General features: G+C 53.1%; 2 protein-coding genes and 2 pseudogenes across 3 annotated transcripts; 2 read left to right on the top strand and 2 right to left on the bottom strand.

Annotated features, from left to right (window-relative positions):
- Positions 1–2292, top strand: part of LOC104660855 — a 34690-nt pseudogene extending 32398 nt beyond the window's left edge.
- LOC115897519 lies at positions 489–7413 on the top strand. Of its 2 annotated transcripts, none has more exons than XM_030930661.1 (4): positions 489–614; positions 1817–1932; positions 2779–2946; positions 4718–7413. In XM_030930661.1, exons 3-4 carry the CDS (start codon positions 2863–2865, stop codon positions 5474–5476), a joined length of 843 nt encoding a protein of 280 aa, XP_030786521.1. In that variant the 5' UTR covers positions 489–614; positions 1817–1932; positions 2779–2862; the 3' UTR covers positions 5477–7413. The 2 variants fall into 2 exon arrangements, with proteins under 2 accessions (XP_030786521.1, XP_030786522.1); XM_030930662.1 differs by lacking the exon at positions 489–614 and adding an exon at positions 647–1380.
- Positions 7414–7559: 146 nt separating this feature from the next.
- On the bottom strand, positions 7560–17827 carry LOC104679285 (golgin subfamily A member 8B-like). The gene is given in 18 exon segments (XM_030930842.1): positions 7560–8812; positions 8814–8938; positions 9023–9129; positions 9131–9176; positions 9271–9310; positions 9313–9358; positions 9640–9748; positions 10001–10090; positions 10518–10706; positions 10859–10916; positions 11926–12003; positions 12271–13442; positions 13835–13919; positions 14841–14900; positions 15517–15733; positions 16768–16966; positions 17074–17239; positions 17819–17827. Coding segments are annotated over 18 exon segments (2928 nt in total). The 3' UTR covers positions 7560–8680.
- The window catches only part of LOC104679284, a 41234-nt pseudogene continuing 37672 nt past the window's right edge, over positions 15545–19106 (bottom strand).

Genomic DNA, 19106 nt, shown 5'->3' with positions numbered 1-19106 from the left:
GACGCCTGTAATCCCAGCACTTTGGGAGGCTGAGATGGGTGGATCATGAGGTGAGGAGATCAAGACCATCCTGGCTATCACAATAAAACCCTGTCTCTACTAAAAATACAAAAAATTACGGTATGGTGGCACGTGCCTGTAGTCCCAGCTACTCAGGAGGCTGAGGCAGAAGAATCGCTTGAACCTGGGAGACAGAGGTTGCAATGAGCCGAAATCGCGCCACTGTACTCCAGCCTAGGCAACAGAGCGAGACTCTGTCTCAAAAATAAAATAAAATAAATACTGTATCTCCTTTCTTCCCCACAACTCTTCTGGGAGCCAGAACTTATAATCCCCGTTTTCCACCAGTGGAAGCTGAAGCCCTGAAAGTCAGTCTCCTCCTGCACCCAAAGGCAGGGCATCTGGGTCCTGACTGCCAGCCCTGGGCCTGCCCCTCGGTGGAAGAGCAGCTGATCTGCTATGTGCACGAGGGGAGCGAGACACTGACAGACAGTTTTGTCCTGATGGCTAACGTCTCGGAGATGGACTGCCAGAGCCATCCTGTGGCCTTCACTGTTACCATCCTGCCTGTCAATGGCCAACCCGCCAACCTCACCACAAACTCAGGCCTGCAGGTGAGCTTATTCCTGGGATCACCCTCCATGTCTGCTTTGAGAAAGAGGCCAGTGTCCCCTACTTCCTGCCACAGATCTCCCCCTCTCTGAGCCTCAGTATCCTCCTCTGCAAAATGGGGCCACTACCATGTGCCTCACGCAGTTGGAAGGAGAGATGTGAGATTGTGCTGAAATAGAACACTGGTGGGAGGTTTTGTTATTGGACGTTTGCAATACTGTAGGCAGACTTCTGAGCAGCCACAGGTGGCTCTGCTGTTCCTTTTCCTGTGGCTTAGGACCAGAACACCTGACGGAATCACTTATAAGCCTTTAAGGGCAGATGTCAGGGTGGGACCATTAAGCTTCCCACCTTTACCCCAGCACGTGAAGGCCACAGCTTGGCTCCCCAAACTCCTGCCCTTGTGCCACAGCAGAGCAGGGCCCCCATTTGGCAGAGGTGGAAGTTGAGGCCCAGACATGGGATGGGACTTCTCCATGGTTGCAGAAGTAGTTCTGGTGGAACAGAAAGGGCGTGGCTTTACTAAGCCCACATGGCAGGACTTTGAACGCCAGCTTCTGGGGTGCGTCCTCCCCAGTCAGCAGGAGCCACTGAAGGTTCCACAAGAGGGCTGACTTGCGCTGTCTCTGACATGGGGCACCGCGGGGGCTTTGGTGGTCTAGGATGTGCCTGTAGAGGGTGGCCTCGTGGTGCGGAGGCCACAGAAGAGTGGGACACAGCGTCGTGGAACCACGGAGTGGGATAGCTGTGTGGCAGCATGGCCACCAGGTGGGACCATTCCCCTGTGTTTGCTCCAGGAGCCCAGCGATGGGGCCCTGCACCCCACACTATGGCCCCTCCTGCCAAGGCTTGGCCTGAGGGCTCCCTAGGGCCAGGGGAGGAAGCCCAGGAATGCCAGAGGGCTGTTTTCCGGGCACGTGAGTCCTACTGTAGCGCTGCCCGCAATTGACCCAGCAAGACTGGTACCAGGACCTCAGGAATAGGCGCCTGCTCTGCTTGCAAGTGGGAGGCCTGGAAAGGGGTCCCCTTTGCCCAACACGAGGAGGGCCCGTAACTGCTCTGGAAGCCCCTGGGCCCATCCGACCACTGCTTCTGTGCTGCAGGACAGTGCCAACCATCAGGCCCCAACTCTCTGTGCCTCCCACCCCTCCCTCAGCTGGAAGGAGGGCCCATTTCTAAAATCACCATTCCCACCTGTGCCCAGCCCCTTCTAGGCACACATGGAGGGTCTGAAAGGAGACCCCTGTCCCACGAGTGAGACAGATTAAGGAGCACTGTTGGTCAGCATTGGGGGTTTCTGGCAGTGAGAACTTGGTGAGGGTAAGAACTGGGGCCTTCCTGGGTAGGGGACACAAGCTGGTCTTGAGGGACACACAGGACTAGGGCAGAGGAAGAGCAGGGAGGCTGGGCCTGGAAGGTCGCCTTCCCTGGGGTGACAGGGAAGGTGAATGCGGGGAGGTCCTTTTGTGCAGGGGAGCCAGAGCAGCGCCAGACTCGATGCCACCTGAGGGCCTGAGCTGCAGGGCAGCCTAGGGCCGGGGAGGAAGGGGTGGGTGAGCGTGGCAGGGCAGAACCTTCACAGGCCTGTGTCCCCAGATGTCAGAGGGGGCCACTGTGCCCATCCCAACAGAGGCTGTGAGGAGCATGGATGGTTATTCTGGGCCCAAGGACCTGGTCTAGACCATTGAGCAGCCCAGCAATGGGCGGGTAGTGCTGTGGGCGGTGCCGGCACCGAGGTGTGCAGCTTCACGCAGGCCCAGCTGGACGGCAGGCTTGTGCTGTTCTCACACAGAGGTGGGTGCTGAGGGCCAAGCCTCGGGTTCCTGGTGCCTGCAGGAGCACCCCGAGGTGGGGAGCCAACTCAGGTCAGTCAGACCCAACGCCTCTGTCGCCAGAAGCCCTGGACGGAGGCATCCACTTTGGCCTCTCTGACAGTGAGCACACTTCCTCTAGACACTTCTGAGTGACGGCCCAGAAGCAAGTGCTCCTCTCGCTGGAGGGCAGCCAGACACTGTCTGTCTTAGTGGGTGTGCTGATTGTGGGCATTCCTGGGTGCTGGGGGCTAGGGCAGAGCTGAGAGTGGCATGCCAGGGTCACGCTGCCTCTCTGCAGCCACAGGCCTGGGCCTGGATCACAAAGGCTGATGGCCCCTTTTGCCTCTGGCAGGGTCGGTCCAGCCACTCAGCAGCCAGAGCCTCAGAGCCAGCTCCAGTGCAGGCACCAACCTCCAGCTTCTGCTCTTACTGTGTGATGCGGGGTCCCCAGCTAGGTCGGCTCTTCCATGCCCAGCATGACAGCACAGGGGAGGACCTGGTGAACTTCACTGAGCCAGAGGTAAGGGCCCCACTCTGCAGCCACTGCTCAGATGCCACCAGCCTCAGGTGGTTGCTGTGCCATGGACGTCATGTGGACATCAGCACCAGCTCCAGCATCACTGTCAGCAGACACTCCCGGGCCTACCATGGTCCAGGCCCTGGTGTCCTGCCCTCCAGGAGCTGTCTGGCTGGCAGGGCAAGTTCATCTTCCCAGAATGAGGGAGAAGGATGCCGGAAGTTGGGGATACAGGGCCCTAGAGCAGGGCTGGTGTCTTGAGATGTGGCTTCCAAAAGGAAGCTATAGCTGGACCTGAGGGTCTGGAGAGGGAGCACCATGTAGGGGCACTAGTGGCACCCCAGTAGCTGGTGAGGGGCAGTGCTTGGTGGGGGAGGGGTTGAAGGTGAAGCAGCTGCTGGGCCTGTGGGCAGAGGTGTGAGCCTGGGATTCAGATCAGGTGCCAGCCAGAGGCAGAGTGGATCCTAGGAGCAGATGAGCTGATGAAAGGCAACTGAGTCGGCCAAGAGGATGAAGCTGCCATTCATCCATCCTGGTGGCTTCAGAGAAGAACTAGAGCTCTCAGGCATGGATAGCGGCAGACTCTCTGTGGTAGCTGTGCCATGGGGGCCAGCCCAGTCATCGTTGAAATGAACACCTCTCCCCAAAGGCAGAACAGGAGTTGTTCCATAGCAAGGCAGAGCAGGGCAGACGCTTTTGTAGGCCGTCCTGGGCCTACAGTTAGCACCGCTGGTGCTCCCACCAGGAGACTGTGTGGGCATCTGAACCCAGCACGTGATCACAGTGAGTTCTGGATAGGGAGCAGTCTTAGGGGTGCAGAGCTGACTCTCACTCAGAAGCCACGGCATGCGGTACTGCTCCAAGTACCTCCAGAGGGGTCCCCCTGCCAGCCCTTAAAAATGGCAGAGCCCACCCGAGCCACCTTTCTAAGCTCCCTTGCTTGGGCAAGGACCTCCTGAGCCTGGCACTCTCCCTCCTGAGAGGTGCAGATGGTATTCAGCAAGTGCGAAGCTGAGGTTTCTTGGGTCTCTCACATCAGCACCTCTGAGGCCTGGGTTCTGTATTTCCCTGGAGCCCCACTCCTGCTATGGCCCCCTCCCCACAATGAGATATTCATCAGGCTGGTGTCTACAGCTGCTGCTTACCAGTTGCTGGGAGCCTTTGTCAGGAATGCTCACCCACAGGGCTCCTGTATCCAGGCATCAGCTCCCACTCCCACTCCTGGAGGTGGAGGTGGGAGGATCACCTGAGCCCAGGAGTTCCATACCAGCCTCGGCAAGATAGTGAGACCTTGTCTCTACACAAAAAATCTAAAAATAGCTGGGCTTGGTGGTGGCACGTGACTGTAGTCCAAGCTACTCGAGAGGCTGACATTGGAGGATCACTTTGAGCCCAGGAGGTTGAGGCTGCGGTGAGCCGTGATCACTGTACTCCAGCCTGGTGACAGAGCGAGACCCTATCACCACCCCCACCCCCGCCAAACAAAACAACAACTGAATAGACAAGTATCCTATTGGCGTGGTAGGTCCTGAGTCCCCTCCCAGATCAGTAACACTGGACAGGTGTCTTTTCCTCTGGACCTCGGTGTCCCCATCTGAGTGAGAAAAGGCAGTGGGGCGGTGCATCTTCCAGTTGAAGCGGTGTAGAAGCCGGTGTGAAAAGCCATACTCCAAGGGGCTCCAAGTCCAGCCACCGTCCCAGCAGGGCCCAGCACGGCAGCCAGTGCGGCACAGGCATCAGGTCCCCACCTTCTTCCCTGATTGCCCACTCTCAGACCACAGAGTTCATCATCTTGGAGCTGCTGGCCAGTCTGTACTCATGTGGGGACCAGAACACACTGGTGGAGCAGTTGGCAGAAGAGGCACAGCGGCGCGACCAGATGCTGCGCATGCACCACATGCTGAAGGAGGTGCTCACCATCATCTGGGACATGAGCACGACCACCGTGAGCCTGCAGGTGGACGATTCCTGGCTGCAGGTGCAGAGCGTCCCGGATGAACGCAGATACCAGGGCCGGCCCCCACGGCCCCAAAGTCCCCCAGCCTGGGCCACCGAGAGGAGTGCCAAGGGGGCAGTGGCGTGGCCCCTCCCCAGGGTGGCTCCCACCTGGAGTGAGAGGCGGAGCTTGCCAAGGAGCACTGGCTGCGGGGCGGGGTGGAGCTGGGCTGTTGGTGCTGCTGGGGTGGGGCTTAAAATCTGGCGACCTCATTGGGGCCTGGCAGGGAGGAGCTTCCTTGCATGGGCGTGGCTGGCACTGGGCTGGGGCGGGGCCTCGGGGCAGAACCGCACATTTCTCCTGTCCGTGTGCCTTGCTGCCTGTCGCCTTGCAGGTCGCCCAAGTTCAGCTCCGGGATACCCAGCCCCCGCCATGTCCCCAGCCCAGCCTGGGTTGCGGGCCCGGCTTCTGGGCTTCCTCCTGCTGGTCTGCCCTTGGGGAAGTGCCACCCCATATTCTCCAGACCAGAGGCTTCCCCTGATCCCTTCGACCCTACTCGCCAGGTGCTCTCATGCCCCACTCGGGATCACCAAGTAAGTAGGGGCTGAAAGCAGCCAAAGAGGCCGCTGGACGGGTGTGGCCGGGAAAGAAATGGGACTGGATTGCAGAGCATCGGACCTGGCCGCCAGAACTGGCCATCTCCATCCAAGAAACTGGGACCATGGCTGCTGGAGTCACTTCTCTTCTCAGAGACCTCCCTTTCCAAGTCTGCCTGGGCGGGTGTCCTGTGACTTGACAGTGGCTCCCGCAGCCCCAAAGCCAGCCCCCTTCATCTGTGACTTAGTCTGTTGTAGTGGTGAGCTGACATATCCAGGCGTGACCATTGCTGAAAACTTGTGCTCTCTCTGTGGTATGCCCCTGCCCTGTTCTATAAATAGCTATAAATTCTCACACACACACACACACACACACACACACACACACACACCTGACTGCCTCACCTCTAGCATGGGAATCAGTCCTTGTGCTGTCCTTGCAGAGTCTTGTGGCCCAGCAAGAGGAAGCTGTCTCCTGACATTGCCCCTCGAAAGGGCACCACCTCCAGGGAGCCTCCCTGTCATGCCCGGCCTGTGGACAACCAGCCCCCGCCATCCTTCCCGCCCTTCTGGGCAGTCATGGGGTTGCTGTGCAGGCAGCTGTGTGGACTCAGTCTCTTCCAGTCCTGCTGTCCCTCGGCTGAGAATCCAACCCATTTGTGGATGACAGAGAATGTGTCTTCTGCTGACTGTGTTCTCTGTGGAGCTCAGGGGAGGGAAAAGTCCAAGCTATTTTTAGGGTACTGTTGGGAGCAGTGAAAAGGTCACACCCTTTCCAAGGGACACTTTTCCTAGAAAGTCCCTGGAGCTTAGCTGGTTCTTATCCTGTGAAGCCGCTCTGGCCAGTAGGGGGCAGGGCCGTGATCTCAACCTGGAGGGAGCCTGCAGGGCAGCCTGTACTCTGGAGGGACAGACAGGCCACCCGGTGCAGACAGGAGAGAGAGGCAGGGGGACGGAATGGAAGACACTTGGAGTGGGTGAAAGTCAGTGCCCTTGGGTGCTGGTGTTGTCTTCCCGGCCACAGCTAGATCAGTCTTCTGAACCTGTTGGCTGTCAGGGCTGCACTGTGCCCATTAGGCACCATGGCAATCACCGTGAAATCCACCAGGTGTCACCAGGCAGCATCCAGGCAACAGGCCTGGAAGATCCCCAGCAGCCCAACTGGACATGCTCAGACACTCTGGGGCTCCTCTTTCAATGGGACAAACTGCAGGACCCACTGAGGGAAACGGGAACATACCAGGCTGAGCAGTATGGCTAAATCCATTTATTCCCAAATAAAAAGCAAAACAGGAGTCCCATCACCATGACTCCGTCCCTGCCAAATAAGTTTCCCAGCTGCAAATAACTATCAGAACCTCTTCCTCATATGCCAGCTGCAACCTCCGCTAGGTACAATACATACAGAATGTTACACAGATACAGTATGTACATGGGGGACGGGCGGGTCACCCCTAGCAGCCCGTGCCCTCGCCTGGTCTACAGTTAGCTCCACTGTCCTGCCTGAGCTGCCTCTCTGAGTAAGAAGATGGGAGCGCCCCTAAGAGAAAAGTTGCCTTGGTGAGAGTAAGGAGGCCATCGCACCTCCTCCAAACAAACCAAATCCATCAACCTCTGGCTCTTAAATAACAAACATCATCATCCAGAAATGTAAGGACTCAGCCTTGGTCAAGGTGGTAAAGGGTCTGTTTTTCTCTCTCCATTAGACAGGGGTCTTACCTTGCTACCTAATGGTAAAGGGGTGACTGGGAAGGGGTTGTAGGGACATGGTGGGGGTGAAGACTCCAGACCCACTTCTCCAGGCTTATGCTGACGGGCCTGCTTTTATTTATTTTTATCCCATGACTTTTTCCCGTAACTTCTTTCTCATAACTTTTTAAAAAAACTTTTCATTTTTTCCCCTTTTTTCTACAACTTTTTGTCACAATTTTTCCACCATATTTTTATCCCATAACTTTTCCATCCCACAACTTTTAATTCCTGTAACTTTTTTAGTTTATGTTCTTTTAATAAGCACACTTACATAGTTACAATTTTGTGAGAATGAAAACCGATCATCTCATGACAAGCGTGCCCAACATTTGCACAGTCTCAATACCTTTAATACTGTAGTTTTCAAGACACACAAAATTTTAAGGCAAAAACAGCACCTTGCAACAATTTCATAAATTATTACATTATAGTAACATCACAGATGAAGTCAATAATGCCACTTTAGACAAAAGTCAGTATTTCCATTTTACATTCTGTTTATAAGAAATCATAAGTTGGTAAAAAAAAGTCATTCTAAGAAAACTTGGCAAATAAAGCTTTGGACTGGAATTGGCATTTCTTTCTCTACTTTTCCTTCCCCTAGATTCTTTTACACTACAGTGTTCATATTTTAAAATGTTTTATTTCAAGATATTATTACAGCAGTTATGTTTTTGAATAGTTATTTGAAAGTGACTGTAAGATAAAGTTTTAGAGAAAGTATTATGGATAGCGCTGATTTACATTTTCATGTTTTATAAAACTCAGCTTTGGTTTTAGAACTGATGTTTTTCATTTCAGGAAAACCTATCAGGTTTAATCAAATACTTTAAAAATAATTATCGTATATTGCAGTCTTTAAATTGATATTTTGATTCTTCCTACAGAAATTCACATTTATTCAGTTTGAACTCACATTTTAAAATTCTGTTTCTGCTGAACTCTAACCTTCTAATGTTGCCTTCTAAGCAAATTGAAAGCTGCCTTATACTGAATGAGGAAGAGAACAAATACTTGGCTGAATGAGGTATTGCAAACGACTGCATGCACTCTGAAGAAAGACTTAAGTTATTGTCATAGGATTTCCATTCTTTTTAGCTTTTTCTTAAACATATGACAAAATTCCTACACAAAGAGTGGTATTTCAATTAATATAGCACATTTATTTTTCATTCTGACATTCAGCTTCAATATGCCAGTATGTGATTTAATCAAGAGGTGCCTGATGAACACATTATTGTCAGATAGGTTACAGATGCTAAACACTATCTGAAGGTCATTTCTAGTCATTTATGTGTGTCAGGTAAAAGTGAAGTGATTTGAACTATCAAAATACAGAGTGAACATGAGGGAAAGACCCACTCTTCTTTAACTTTCTACAAATTAAGTTAGAAACACAAATAAACGTGAGTGGCTCTAACATTCGAATGAAGTAAATGAATTGTGTAGGAGATTAATCCCTTAACTGTTCTTCTTTTTTAATTTCTTGAGCAGCTCTTAGGTGATGATGATGTTTATCTCCCTGTTCTTGGCAGCCCGAAAAGAATGGCATGCAGGGGTTGCTGCCCAAGCCTCGGTGCTCCTGGGGAGTCCTGCGTTAGAGGAAGCAGCTGCACAATCTGCTGCACAGTGGGGTGGTCGTGGGGAGAACCCTCTCTGGCCTCTCCTGGTGCAGGCTCCATGCTGTCAGTGAGGCTCACCTCCCGAAGATCTTCAGACAGAGGGAGGAGGGGATCTGAGCTCAGTGCGAGCCTCCCCTGCTCCTCCCTGTCCACCCCGCCTGAGCGCTCTACACCACCCTGCTTGTCAGCACACCCAAGCTCCTGGGGGATTGGGGCTCCTAGAGCGGGCTCAGCAGCAGGACTCTGGGCAGTGGTCAGGAATTTATCATGCCCCTCGTGGTCGCCCACAAGGTGCAACACCTGTCCCTGCAGCTCCAGCAGGTTCACCTGGAGGGAGGGGTGCTTAGCTGTCATGCTGGTGCCGGTGCCCAGGTTCACCCCCAACCCTACCCCACCCCCGCAAAGATGTTCCACACCCTACTTGCGTCTCCTGGTCCTGAGCCAGCCTGATGATGTCCTCCTCTCCTAGTGCCAAATCTTTGGCACTGCCCCGTGGCTGATGTACTTTCCTGTGGGAGGACACAGCTCAGAGGCTGGGGCCCCTCTCACAGCCCAGCAGCTCCCCCTGCTATGCCCTGGCCTCCCGCTCACTTATGGTGTCTGTCCCGAGAGGTGGATGAATCGAAGCTCTAGTTACTCCACCGGCACCTTCAGGTCGACCTTCTCCTCCATAAAGTCGCTCTGAAGCCAAAATAATGTGGTCACATCTCAGGAACCACCTGCCTTGCCCAGCCCCCACCGTTCATGGGCCCCTGCAGGGCTCGGTGGGTCTCCCCACACACAGACTCACCCCCAGTCCGTGGGGTCCTCTGGGATGAAGCCACTGGGTGAGCCAGGGGCTGACAGCACACCCTTTGCTATTCCTGGGCATTGGCTCCAGCGTTGTTGAAAAATGCCACCTGAAGGCAATAGGTGAGTATTCTTGTAGGGACATACACAGAACAACGGGCAGGGAGGTGGAGCGCAGCCCCTTCCCTTGGGGTCAGAGAGTACACCTCTTGGTCACAGGTGAAATAGTGTTTGACCACTGGCTCCCAGAAGGAGTGAAAAGTCCACAGAAATCAGAGGGCGGGGAAACCAAGAACATAAGGGCATCTGGTAGGGACCACCAAGGAAGGTGGGAAAGTAGGGGCAGGGAAAGTCAGGCTCACCTGACCTCCCGGCTCTTCCAGTCCTATGGCATGTTCTGCATGGGCCGAGGTGCCTCCTCCTCCTCACTGTCCAGATGTCCTCCATCTCTTCTAGGGAGTGGCCAGAGGGGTCCTCAGACAACCCTACAAGGGAAGTACTGGGGGCCCACCTCTGCCCCCACCCTCACTGTGTAGCCCTGAGCCAGCCCATTCCCAGAGGGGAATGAGCTGTTCTGTATTATTACTTTTAAGAACCAAGATCTTGCTGTATTGCCCAGGCACAGTCCCACTACCGACTGCTGCGGGAGTCCTGACCTGGTCCCTTTCTGACCTGGGCCAGTTCTCCTGTCCTTAGACAACCTGATGGCCTCCTGCTCCCAGGAGGTCACCATATTGATACCGAACTTAGCGCAGACACCCAGTCAGCATAATGACCAGCTGTCTTAAAGGTCTCTTCCAACTCCTCAACCCTATGCTGCTAACAGTCCCCCTTTCCTCCCGGGGCTCTCCGCCTCTTCCTCCGAGTGGTCTCCCTTACCTTCCCCAGGGAGAGCCATGAGGCTCAACTGGGCTTTAACTGCTGTTTCTGCTGGCTGGTAGCTTCCAGGTGCTCCTAAGAGGCCAGGAAAGAGGGTGAGAAGGCACGGAGGTTGCCAGGTTGTCCCTCTCGGGGCCCTGTCCTTGGCAACTCCCTCCCTGGGGTCTCCTGCAACTTTTGGCGGGCCATCTTAGCTACCACTTTGCCTTGAGCTTCCTGCTGCTGCAGCTGGTCCATGAGCTGGGTCTGCAGCAGTAACTGCCTGTGCAGCACCTCCTCAGAGGTCAGCTGCTGATAAGTGGCCACCTGCTACTAAGCGACCACATACTGCTGCAGGTGACACAGGTACTGGTCTCCCTGCTGCTGCAGACTCTGAGCCTCTTGGCTCTTCAGCTCTACCTGCAGGAAGACCCTGGGCATGAGGGAATTTACTAGTTGGCTTCCAGATTCCTGGCCCATTAATAGGGTAGCAAGGGCACTGTGGGGCTCTGTGGCCTGCCCAGGCCCTGGTCCCTTGCTCCAGGCCTAAGAGACTGCCTCCCTTGCCTGGAACCCAGTGCATCCTTCCCCAGCCTCAAATCTCACACACTTTTCCCTATCATTTAAACTATAGGCCAGAGACTGGTGGAAAAGCAGGGGGAGCCAACCACCATCTGCTAAGTGTACTACATGCCTAATGTTTTCACGTATTATCTCATTTAATCCTCAGCACCTCTGCAAGGAAAATGCTAACTTCCTTTTGAAGTTAAAGAAACAGAAATGCAAAGTAGTTGAATGATAACCAGTAGAACCGAGGCCGGAAGCCAGTTTGAGTCTAAGGAGTCTTTTTGGTTTTTGCGTTTTGTTTTGTTTTGAGACAGTGTCACTCTGTGTCCCAGGCTGGAGTCCAGTGGTGCGATCTCAGCTCACTGCAACCTCTACCTCCCAGGCTCAAATGATTCTTGTGTCTCAGCCTCCTGAGTAGCTGGGATGACAGGCATGCACCACCAGGCCTAGGTAATTATTTTTTTTTTTTGAAATTTTAGTAGAGATGAGGTTTTGCCATGTCAGCCAGGCTGGTCTCAAACTCCTGACCTCAAGTGATTATCCTGCCTCAGCCTCCCGAAGTGGTGGGATTACAGGTGTTACCCACCACACCCAACATAAGGAGCCTCTTATACCACTGTCTCTTCCACTGTGACTGGGGGGCTCCATGCCTCTAGCTGGGATGATGATATCCAGACCTGGGGGGAGCCCAGGGCTCCCCACCTCTAAACGTCAGAGGGGAAGATGCAAGAAACAGTAATAGGACTGCCCTGGAGTGTGTGGGTCACCTGCTCACAGGCTGCAGCTGCCTCTGGCCTGGCGCCTCCCTTCCCCAGAGGCTGGTGCCTGCCTCCCAGCCCTTCTTGGATGGGTCAGAGGTTACCGTGTCTTTCAGCTCGCCCAGCATCTTCAGCTCCTTTACTTGCGGCTCCAAATGCAGTGCGCTCTTGTTCTCATTGTTCTGGACAGAGAGAAGCAATCGTTGGCCACCCACTATAGCTGGAGACCCCAGAACTTGGTGTCTGCCTCCCATAGCACCGGGAAGGGTGGAGGCAGGTTAGAAAAATCATCCCCTCTCTCCCACAGCCATCAGAGCAGGGCTCTGGTTCACAGGTGCCTTTAGAAGTACCATTTCATGTGAGGGCTACATTGCCCCATTTTACAGGTGGGGAAACAAAGGCCTGGAGGGCTAGGGAAGAGGGCAGGCTCCCCAGGTGGGGCAACCCACCAGCTCCTCGAAGCTGCTGTGTGGCTCCGCTTGCTGCTCATAGAGGGCTTCCCACCCCAGCTCCAGCATCCTCTCCAGCTCCCGCAGCCTCTCCAGCTCCTGCAGTGTCTCCTGCTCCCACAGCCTCTGATCCTGCTCCCGCAGCCTCTCCTGTTCCAGCAGCTCCTCCACTTGGTCCAGCAGCTGTTCCTCCTCCAGTAGCCTCTTCTGCTCCTCCTGTCGCCTCTCCCGTTCCAAAAGCTTCTCCACCTGCTCCAGCAGCCTCTCCTGCTCCCTCAGTCTCTCATCCTGCTCCCACAACCTCTGCTGTTCCAACAGTTCCTCCACCTGGTCCAGCAGCCTCCCCTGGTCCAGCAGCCTCTCCTGTTCCTCCTGCCACCTCTCCTGTTCCAATAGCTTCTCCACCTGCTCCAATAGCCTTTCCTGCTCTGGCAGCCTCTCCTCCTCCCGCAGCCTCTCATCCTGCTCCCACAGCCTCTCCTCTTCCAGCAGCTTCTTTACGTGGTTCAGCAGCCTCTCATGCTCTAGCAGCTTCTCCTCCTCCCCCTCCCGTCTATCCCGTTCCAAGAGCTTCTTCACCTCCTCCAGCAGCCTCTCCTGCTCTGGCAGCCACTCCTGCTCCCATAGCCTCTCCTCCTGCTCATGTATCCTCTTCTCCTGCTCACGTATCCTCTCCTCCTGCTCACGTAGCCTCTCCTCCTGCTCACGTAGCTTCTCCTCCTGCTCACGTAGCCTCCCCTCCTGCTCACGTATCTTCTCCTCCTGCTCACGTATCTTCTCCTCCTGCTCACGTATCCTCCCCTCCTCCTCACGTATCCTCTCCTCCTGCCCAGATAGCCTCTCCTCCTGCTCACGTATCCTCCCCTCCTGCTCACGTATCTTCTCCTCCTGCTCACGTATCTTCTCCTCCTGCTCACGTATCCTCTCCTCCTGCTCACGTAGCTTCTCCTCCTGCTCACGTATCCTCCCCTCCTGCTCATGTAGCCTCTCCTCCTGCTCACGTAGCTTCTCCTCCTGTCTCCTGTTCAGGAGATTCAACGTCTGATTGTTTTCCACCTCGGCCTGGAGCTGTCTTCCCAGACTCTCCAACTCCTTCCTTAGGTGTTTGGTCTCATCTTGTAGCTGCTCCACCTCAGAGAGCCCTGCTGGGGGATCTGGGGCCCGGGGCTCAGCTGAGAAAGGAAGCAGACAATAAGGGCCTCTGGATTCTCAAAAAAAAAAAAAAAAAAAAAAAAAATCCTCCCATTAGTGCAGAGCTCCTCCTCTCAGGCTTCCCAAACTTGTCCTCACTGCTAATGATTCCTCGCACCCAGATGGTAGCCAGTCTTCCAAACCACTTTCAGATGGAGAGCACTGTGGGTGGCTGACAACGGGCACTCCTCCCTCTTTGCTGATGGGGACACCAAGTCTCAAGCAGATGACAAGGCTTGCAGTCTCCTGACACAGACCTCTCTCCCTCTGCCTCAAAGCCCTTCCATCCACCCACCTCCCTGGGGCATTCTAAGCTACCCCCACAGCCCTCTGATGCTGGTCCTGCTCCCAGGTCATGCCAGCCCCATCTTACCCCTCTGGTGTTTGAGTTTGAAGAAGCTCCTCCCAAGCTTCTGTACCCGATGTATCTCATGCTTCTCCTCCTTCCATGTGCGAACCTGCCCAAAGCACAGGGCGAAAGGGCCCTGGTGACGGGCTGGTGAACCTCTAGAGACAGAGTTTGAGAAAGGTCCCCCCATTCTGCCAGCTTTTGATTTAGAAAGGTGCGTTCATTCAACATCTACTGAGCACCCACAGGCCAGGTATGGTTCTTCACAGCAGAGATATAAGACAGAAAAGGACAGACAGGAGCCCTTGGCCCTGAGGTTTCCATTCTAGGGGCCTTTAAATCTCGGACTCCCAGAGCTAACAGAGACCTTTGATACTCTCTACCTCCTCCAGAAACAGGAGCCCAAGGAGGAGAGAAGGCTTGTCCAGACTCCAAAAGCAAATTAGGGACAGAGTCAGGGCAGAAATACGGGCCCCTGACAAGCAGTCAGGCTAGTGTTTCTCTGAGAGGCAACCCCAGGGCGTGTGGGGCAAGGACTCGAGCAGGGGTGTCTGGAGAAGAGGGAGTCAGCAAAGAGGGCAGTGCAGAAGAGCCGTGCTGCACATTCTGTGCTCTGGGGTCCATCCAGGTGAGGAATGCGTGCCCCAGCTCCCCATTTACCCTTGGCACCAGGGGCCCCTAGACCCTTTCTTCAGGGCCTCAAGGGGAAACGAGTCCAGGATTGGCAGCGTGGAATCCGCGGACCCCACTGGACTCTTCCCAGTGAATTGATGTTTTCACTGGGTTGACTGATTATTGCAGAGCTTTGAGTGCAGGGCTCCTGCTAGTTCTTGTTACTGGCTCTGAGGTGCATGCAGAGAGGAGGAGTTGGAGGAGGATTGTGGGGAGGGGCAGAGAGAACAATCATTAGGGCTGGGGAGGGGAGTGTGTGGGCTGTCTCAGCTGGCAGACGGGCAACCAGCCCCTGCTATGGGAGGTGGTTGGAGGGCTGGCCTGCAGGGTCACTAAACCTATGCCCAGGGCCTCTTACCTGCAGATCTTTCAGGGTAGTAGATGACACAGGACCCTCCCTGTAGACACCTGTTGCTGACTGCAAGAGATGAGAGTGCACATGGAGATGTTCTGTCCCCCTCAGTGTCTAAGCCCTCTGACTTCCTTTCTTCCCCATCAACTGACATTTCTTTTCTGCCTATCTTGGACCAGTTGTCCCATGACTCCTTTGTGCCAACTTCTCTCATGGTTTTTATCACCCCACCATCCCACCCTGAGGCCCTTTCAGTGACTCCTAAAGGGACAGCCTGATGGCAAGTGGCTCTTCTCATTGGCCTGGCTTCCCCTTCAGGCTGGGAGTGAGGAAAATCAAAGTGCAACGACCATTTCGTGGGTGTCCTGGGTGTTTACAGCAGGCCATGTACTAAGGATTCTCATAAAAGCAACAATAACAAATCTCATTTAAACTTCACAAATGGAAGTAAAAAACTCCCACCTCTATTATACAGATGTGAAAAGAGAGACCCAAAGACCTCAAGCAACTTGCCCTAAATCATATCTTAATCAATCCCTAATCAATCATTAGCAGATGGAGAGGCAGGATTCAAACCCAGAATTCTTAACCAGTACCCAACAGTCCATCCACAAACTTAACAATTATCCTCTACTGCCCCTTGGGTCCCCTGTCCCCAGGAGCCTGACCAGCCAAGACTCACATCCCCAGGTGAGCGGTAACCACCAGAAGCGGCTGTGTCAGGGCTACTGCCATTGATTTTCTTTTTCCTGTTAGCTCCTGCTAGAATGCCAGGGCTCTTCCTCTGCCAATATTCTTTTAACTGTGGGAAAGAAGAGCAGTAACACTCATGAGAACTATCAGCCCTACAGCCACATCCTCCTTCACAGTTTTGACAAAATACTCTTATACACCATCTGATTTAATGCCACCACCAATGTACAAAGTGTTGTCACAATCCTTTAGTGACTGAGAGGGATTGATATCATGGCTAGAAGAAAAAAAACAGTTAATACTGAAACTTAAACTCAGTCTTCTGACTCCAAGCTCTGGGGTTTTGCCATGAATCAGCAGCTGCCAGGGACCAAAACCAGGGGCAGAGTTAGAACAGTAAACATGAAGCAGGCAGGAACTGTATGCCGTGTGGCTTGGAGTCATACATCCTCACATGTCTGTTAGTGTTAAGAAGTGCACCAGTACCTCTCACACTTTCATGTCAATGTGTCCTCGCGGCAGAAGGCAGCTTTTCTGTTAAATCTGGGAATTTTTCAGAAAGAGGACAACTCAAGCCTGATTTCAGAGAGAAGTCTGGTATACGCTTGGAAACCTATGTGACTGTCATCCCTAAGGACATTAATGTTTTATCTGAAGAGAATCAAGGGAAAATGATGCTTCAGAAAGATGTTCCACATTCATCCTGTGTCACTCAGAGTACCGCAGGTTGAGATGATATGAGGAAGATTCAAGCTATCTAGTTCAGCTTACCAAGATCTACTCCACTGAAGATGAGCTAATCTCACTTCAGAGACCACTGTTTGAAGGGTGGTCTGGTCCCAGAACCGTGGAGAACTCAGAAAAGAATGTTAAAGTCTCTGCAAAGTAGAAACCTGGGAGAAAACCAAACCAAACCCGTTCTCCCATGGCCACCCAGAGATACTGTCAACGTTTTGAGCACACGGGAAGTGCAGGCTTTTCCCACTGTCAATGTCTATGTTAAGGGAGTAAGGCAGCCTGAAACCGCTTGCTCCTGGGTCCCATAGTCCCCATTCCCCTTCCAACTGGAAATCTGTGCTGTGACCAGAGGATCCGGAAATGGGGTGAGAAAACTTAAGGGACTGTGTTGTAAGCTCAAAAGCTAGTCTTGCAGCAGTAATGACAGTTCCTAGGGGGACTGTGACATCACTACATTCCACTCTTCCCAGTGGAGTGGACCACAGCGTGATGCCCGAGTCACCACTCTATGATGGGGGAGGGAAACACAGGGTTCAGACCCAGGTCCTTGGAGACACCAGCCGAAAGAGCCCAGGGAGGTCGAGCTTGGGGCAGCAGGAGGGGAGGGCAGAGTCCGCCGTAGGGAGCCCCGGGAATCACCAGCCAAAAGTCACCCAGGGACGACTGCCGAGGGTGGGGCCTGGGGCTGGGGTACCCAGGTCCTGGGAGACGCAAGCCCAAAGAGCCCAGGAAGGTCAGGCTTGGGGCGGCAGGAGGTGAGCGCCGAGTATGGAGCGGGGAGCCCCAGGAGTCACCCGCCCAAAGTCACCCTGGGTTAAAGATTGGCAAGGGCAGGGATTGGGCTGCTTGCTGAAGGGGTGGGGCTTACAAGAATTTGGTGGGGGGAGCCCAGAGTCGCTGGTGTTGGGGGTCCCATTCCGGTGTGCCTGAGGAATAGTATGGGCTCTGGCAATGGTCTCGTCGTCGGAGGGGATCTGTGGTTGGGTTGGGGGCTATGACCTGGTGCATTTTACCTTTTTCTTGGCTGTGGTGAATTTTCCCTGTCGTGTTTTTTCTGACATCATGGGGTGCGGAGGGAGGCGGGGTTGGGGGTTACATCAGCGAAATCCCAGTGAGCACTGCTGAATGCTTCCAGTCACCTACCAGGCCGCTGTGCAACTGAGCCAGAGGAGGCGTAACCAGGGCCCCACTAGAACTCAGAAGAGGGGCGTGGCCTTAATGCTCCAAGCCCATTGGTCAGTGAGAAAGATGAAAGGGAAAGGAGGCATGGCCAGGCAGCAGGGAGTCCAGAGGGACCTGTGGCATCACAAGGAAAGCTGCCCATGCAACTGCTCTCCCTGCTCTACTCAAAAAGAGGGGAGGGGCCGCCCACTCTGGGAGAGGGGAGGGGCTGGCTTTTGCTTTAAAAACTTTCAAACTGTAAAAAATAAACTTAAAAATGTATACATGTGTATACTTTATATATATGTGTGTCTGTGTGTGTGTATCTATGTTTTCCTCCAGAGCTGTCTTCATTATCCAGCTTCTATGCAAAGTCTATGATTTTGGCCTACATTTTTCATCTTCAAATGGAGTACAAGAATTACCAGTATCAGGCCGGGCGCGGTGGCTCAAGCCTGTAATCCCAGCACTTTGGGAGGCCGAGACGGGCGGATCATGAGGTCAGGAGATCGAGACCATCCTGGCTAATACAGTGAAACCCCGTCTCTACTAAAAAATACAAAAAACTAGCCGGGCGACGAGGCGGGCGCCTGTAGTCCCAGCTACTCGGGAGGCTGAGACAGGAGAATGGCGTGAACCTGGGAGGCGGAGCTTGCAGTGAGCTGAGAGCCGGCCACTGCACTCCAGCCTGGGCGGCAGAGCAAGACTCCGTCTCAAAAAAAAAAAAAAAAAAAAAAAAAAGAATTACCAGTATCACCTTAACTGAGATACGGATCCTATAAAAATGGAAAATTCATAGCATGCTTGAGGATTAATGAAGTAGACTATAGTATCCAATATTCCAATAAGACAAAATAATCACAATGATTTCTCTTTTTTGGAAGAACATTTCTCTTATTCTCCTACATTACGAAGATTTTTTTTTTTTTTTTTTTTTTTTTTTTTTAATGAGAAACATGTCTAATACTTTAAAAACACAAAGCTTTTGGGCCGGGTGCGGTGGTTCATGCCTGTAATGCCATCACTTTGGGAGGCTGAGGTGGGTGGATCGCCTGAGGTCAGGAGTTCAAGACCAACCTGGCCAACATGATGAAACCCTGTCTCTACTAAAAATACAAAAAGTAGCCAGGCGTGGTGGTGGGTGCCTGTAATCCCAGCTATTTGGGAGGCTGAGGCAGGAGAATTACCTGAACCTAGGAGACGGAGGTTGCAGTGAGCCAAGCTCATGCCACTGCACTTCAGCCTGGGCAACAAAGCAAGACTCCATCTCAAAAGAAATAAAACACAAAACAAGTAAGAACACAAAGCTTTCAATTTAATAAGCACTTAATACTCTCTACTTGTTTAAGAGAAATACAAGTCCCATTATTCTAGAATCGCCTGACCTCTCTAAGCCTTGCAAATAAAACTGAATTTCTCACTTGATACTTGGGTATGATTTGCAATCATGAAAACTGAGAATTATGTTATGTCACTGTGTACTGCTTGTTACCTGAATTCCACACTAGGCTGGGATCATGGGTTGAATCTTTCATGATTTTCTCCATAACCTGTGTGCTTCTTATCCCAGACCAAACTGAGTTTTTTTCTAGAATTCTACAGTTTACAGTTAATAGACAAGAGTGGTTCTCAAAATGTAGTCTATGTCTATGGACTAGCAGCACCAGCAGCACCTAAGAT

Source organism: Rhinopithecus roxellana, chromosome 5 (assembly GCF_007565055.1).
Source record: "Rhinopithecus roxellana isolate Shanxi Qingling chromosome 5, ASM756505v1, whole genome shotgun sequence".
NCBI lineage: Eukaryota > Metazoa > Chordata > Mammalia > Primates > Cercopithecidae > Rhinopithecus > Rhinopithecus roxellana.
This window is presented reverse-complemented; position numbering and strand designations above follow the sequence as displayed.

What these genes read in the sequence shown, in the direction of transcription:
- LOC115897519 (XM_030930661.1), top strand. Translation starts at nt 2,863, where the DNA reads ATGCGGGGTCCCCAGCTAGGTCGGCTCTTCCATGCCCAGCATGACAGC. An exon ending in TGAACTTCACTGAGCCAGAG is followed by an intron (nt 2,947 to 4,717) that starts GTAAGGGCCCCA and finishes GCCCACTCTCAG; the next exon opens with ACCACAGAGTTCATCATCTT.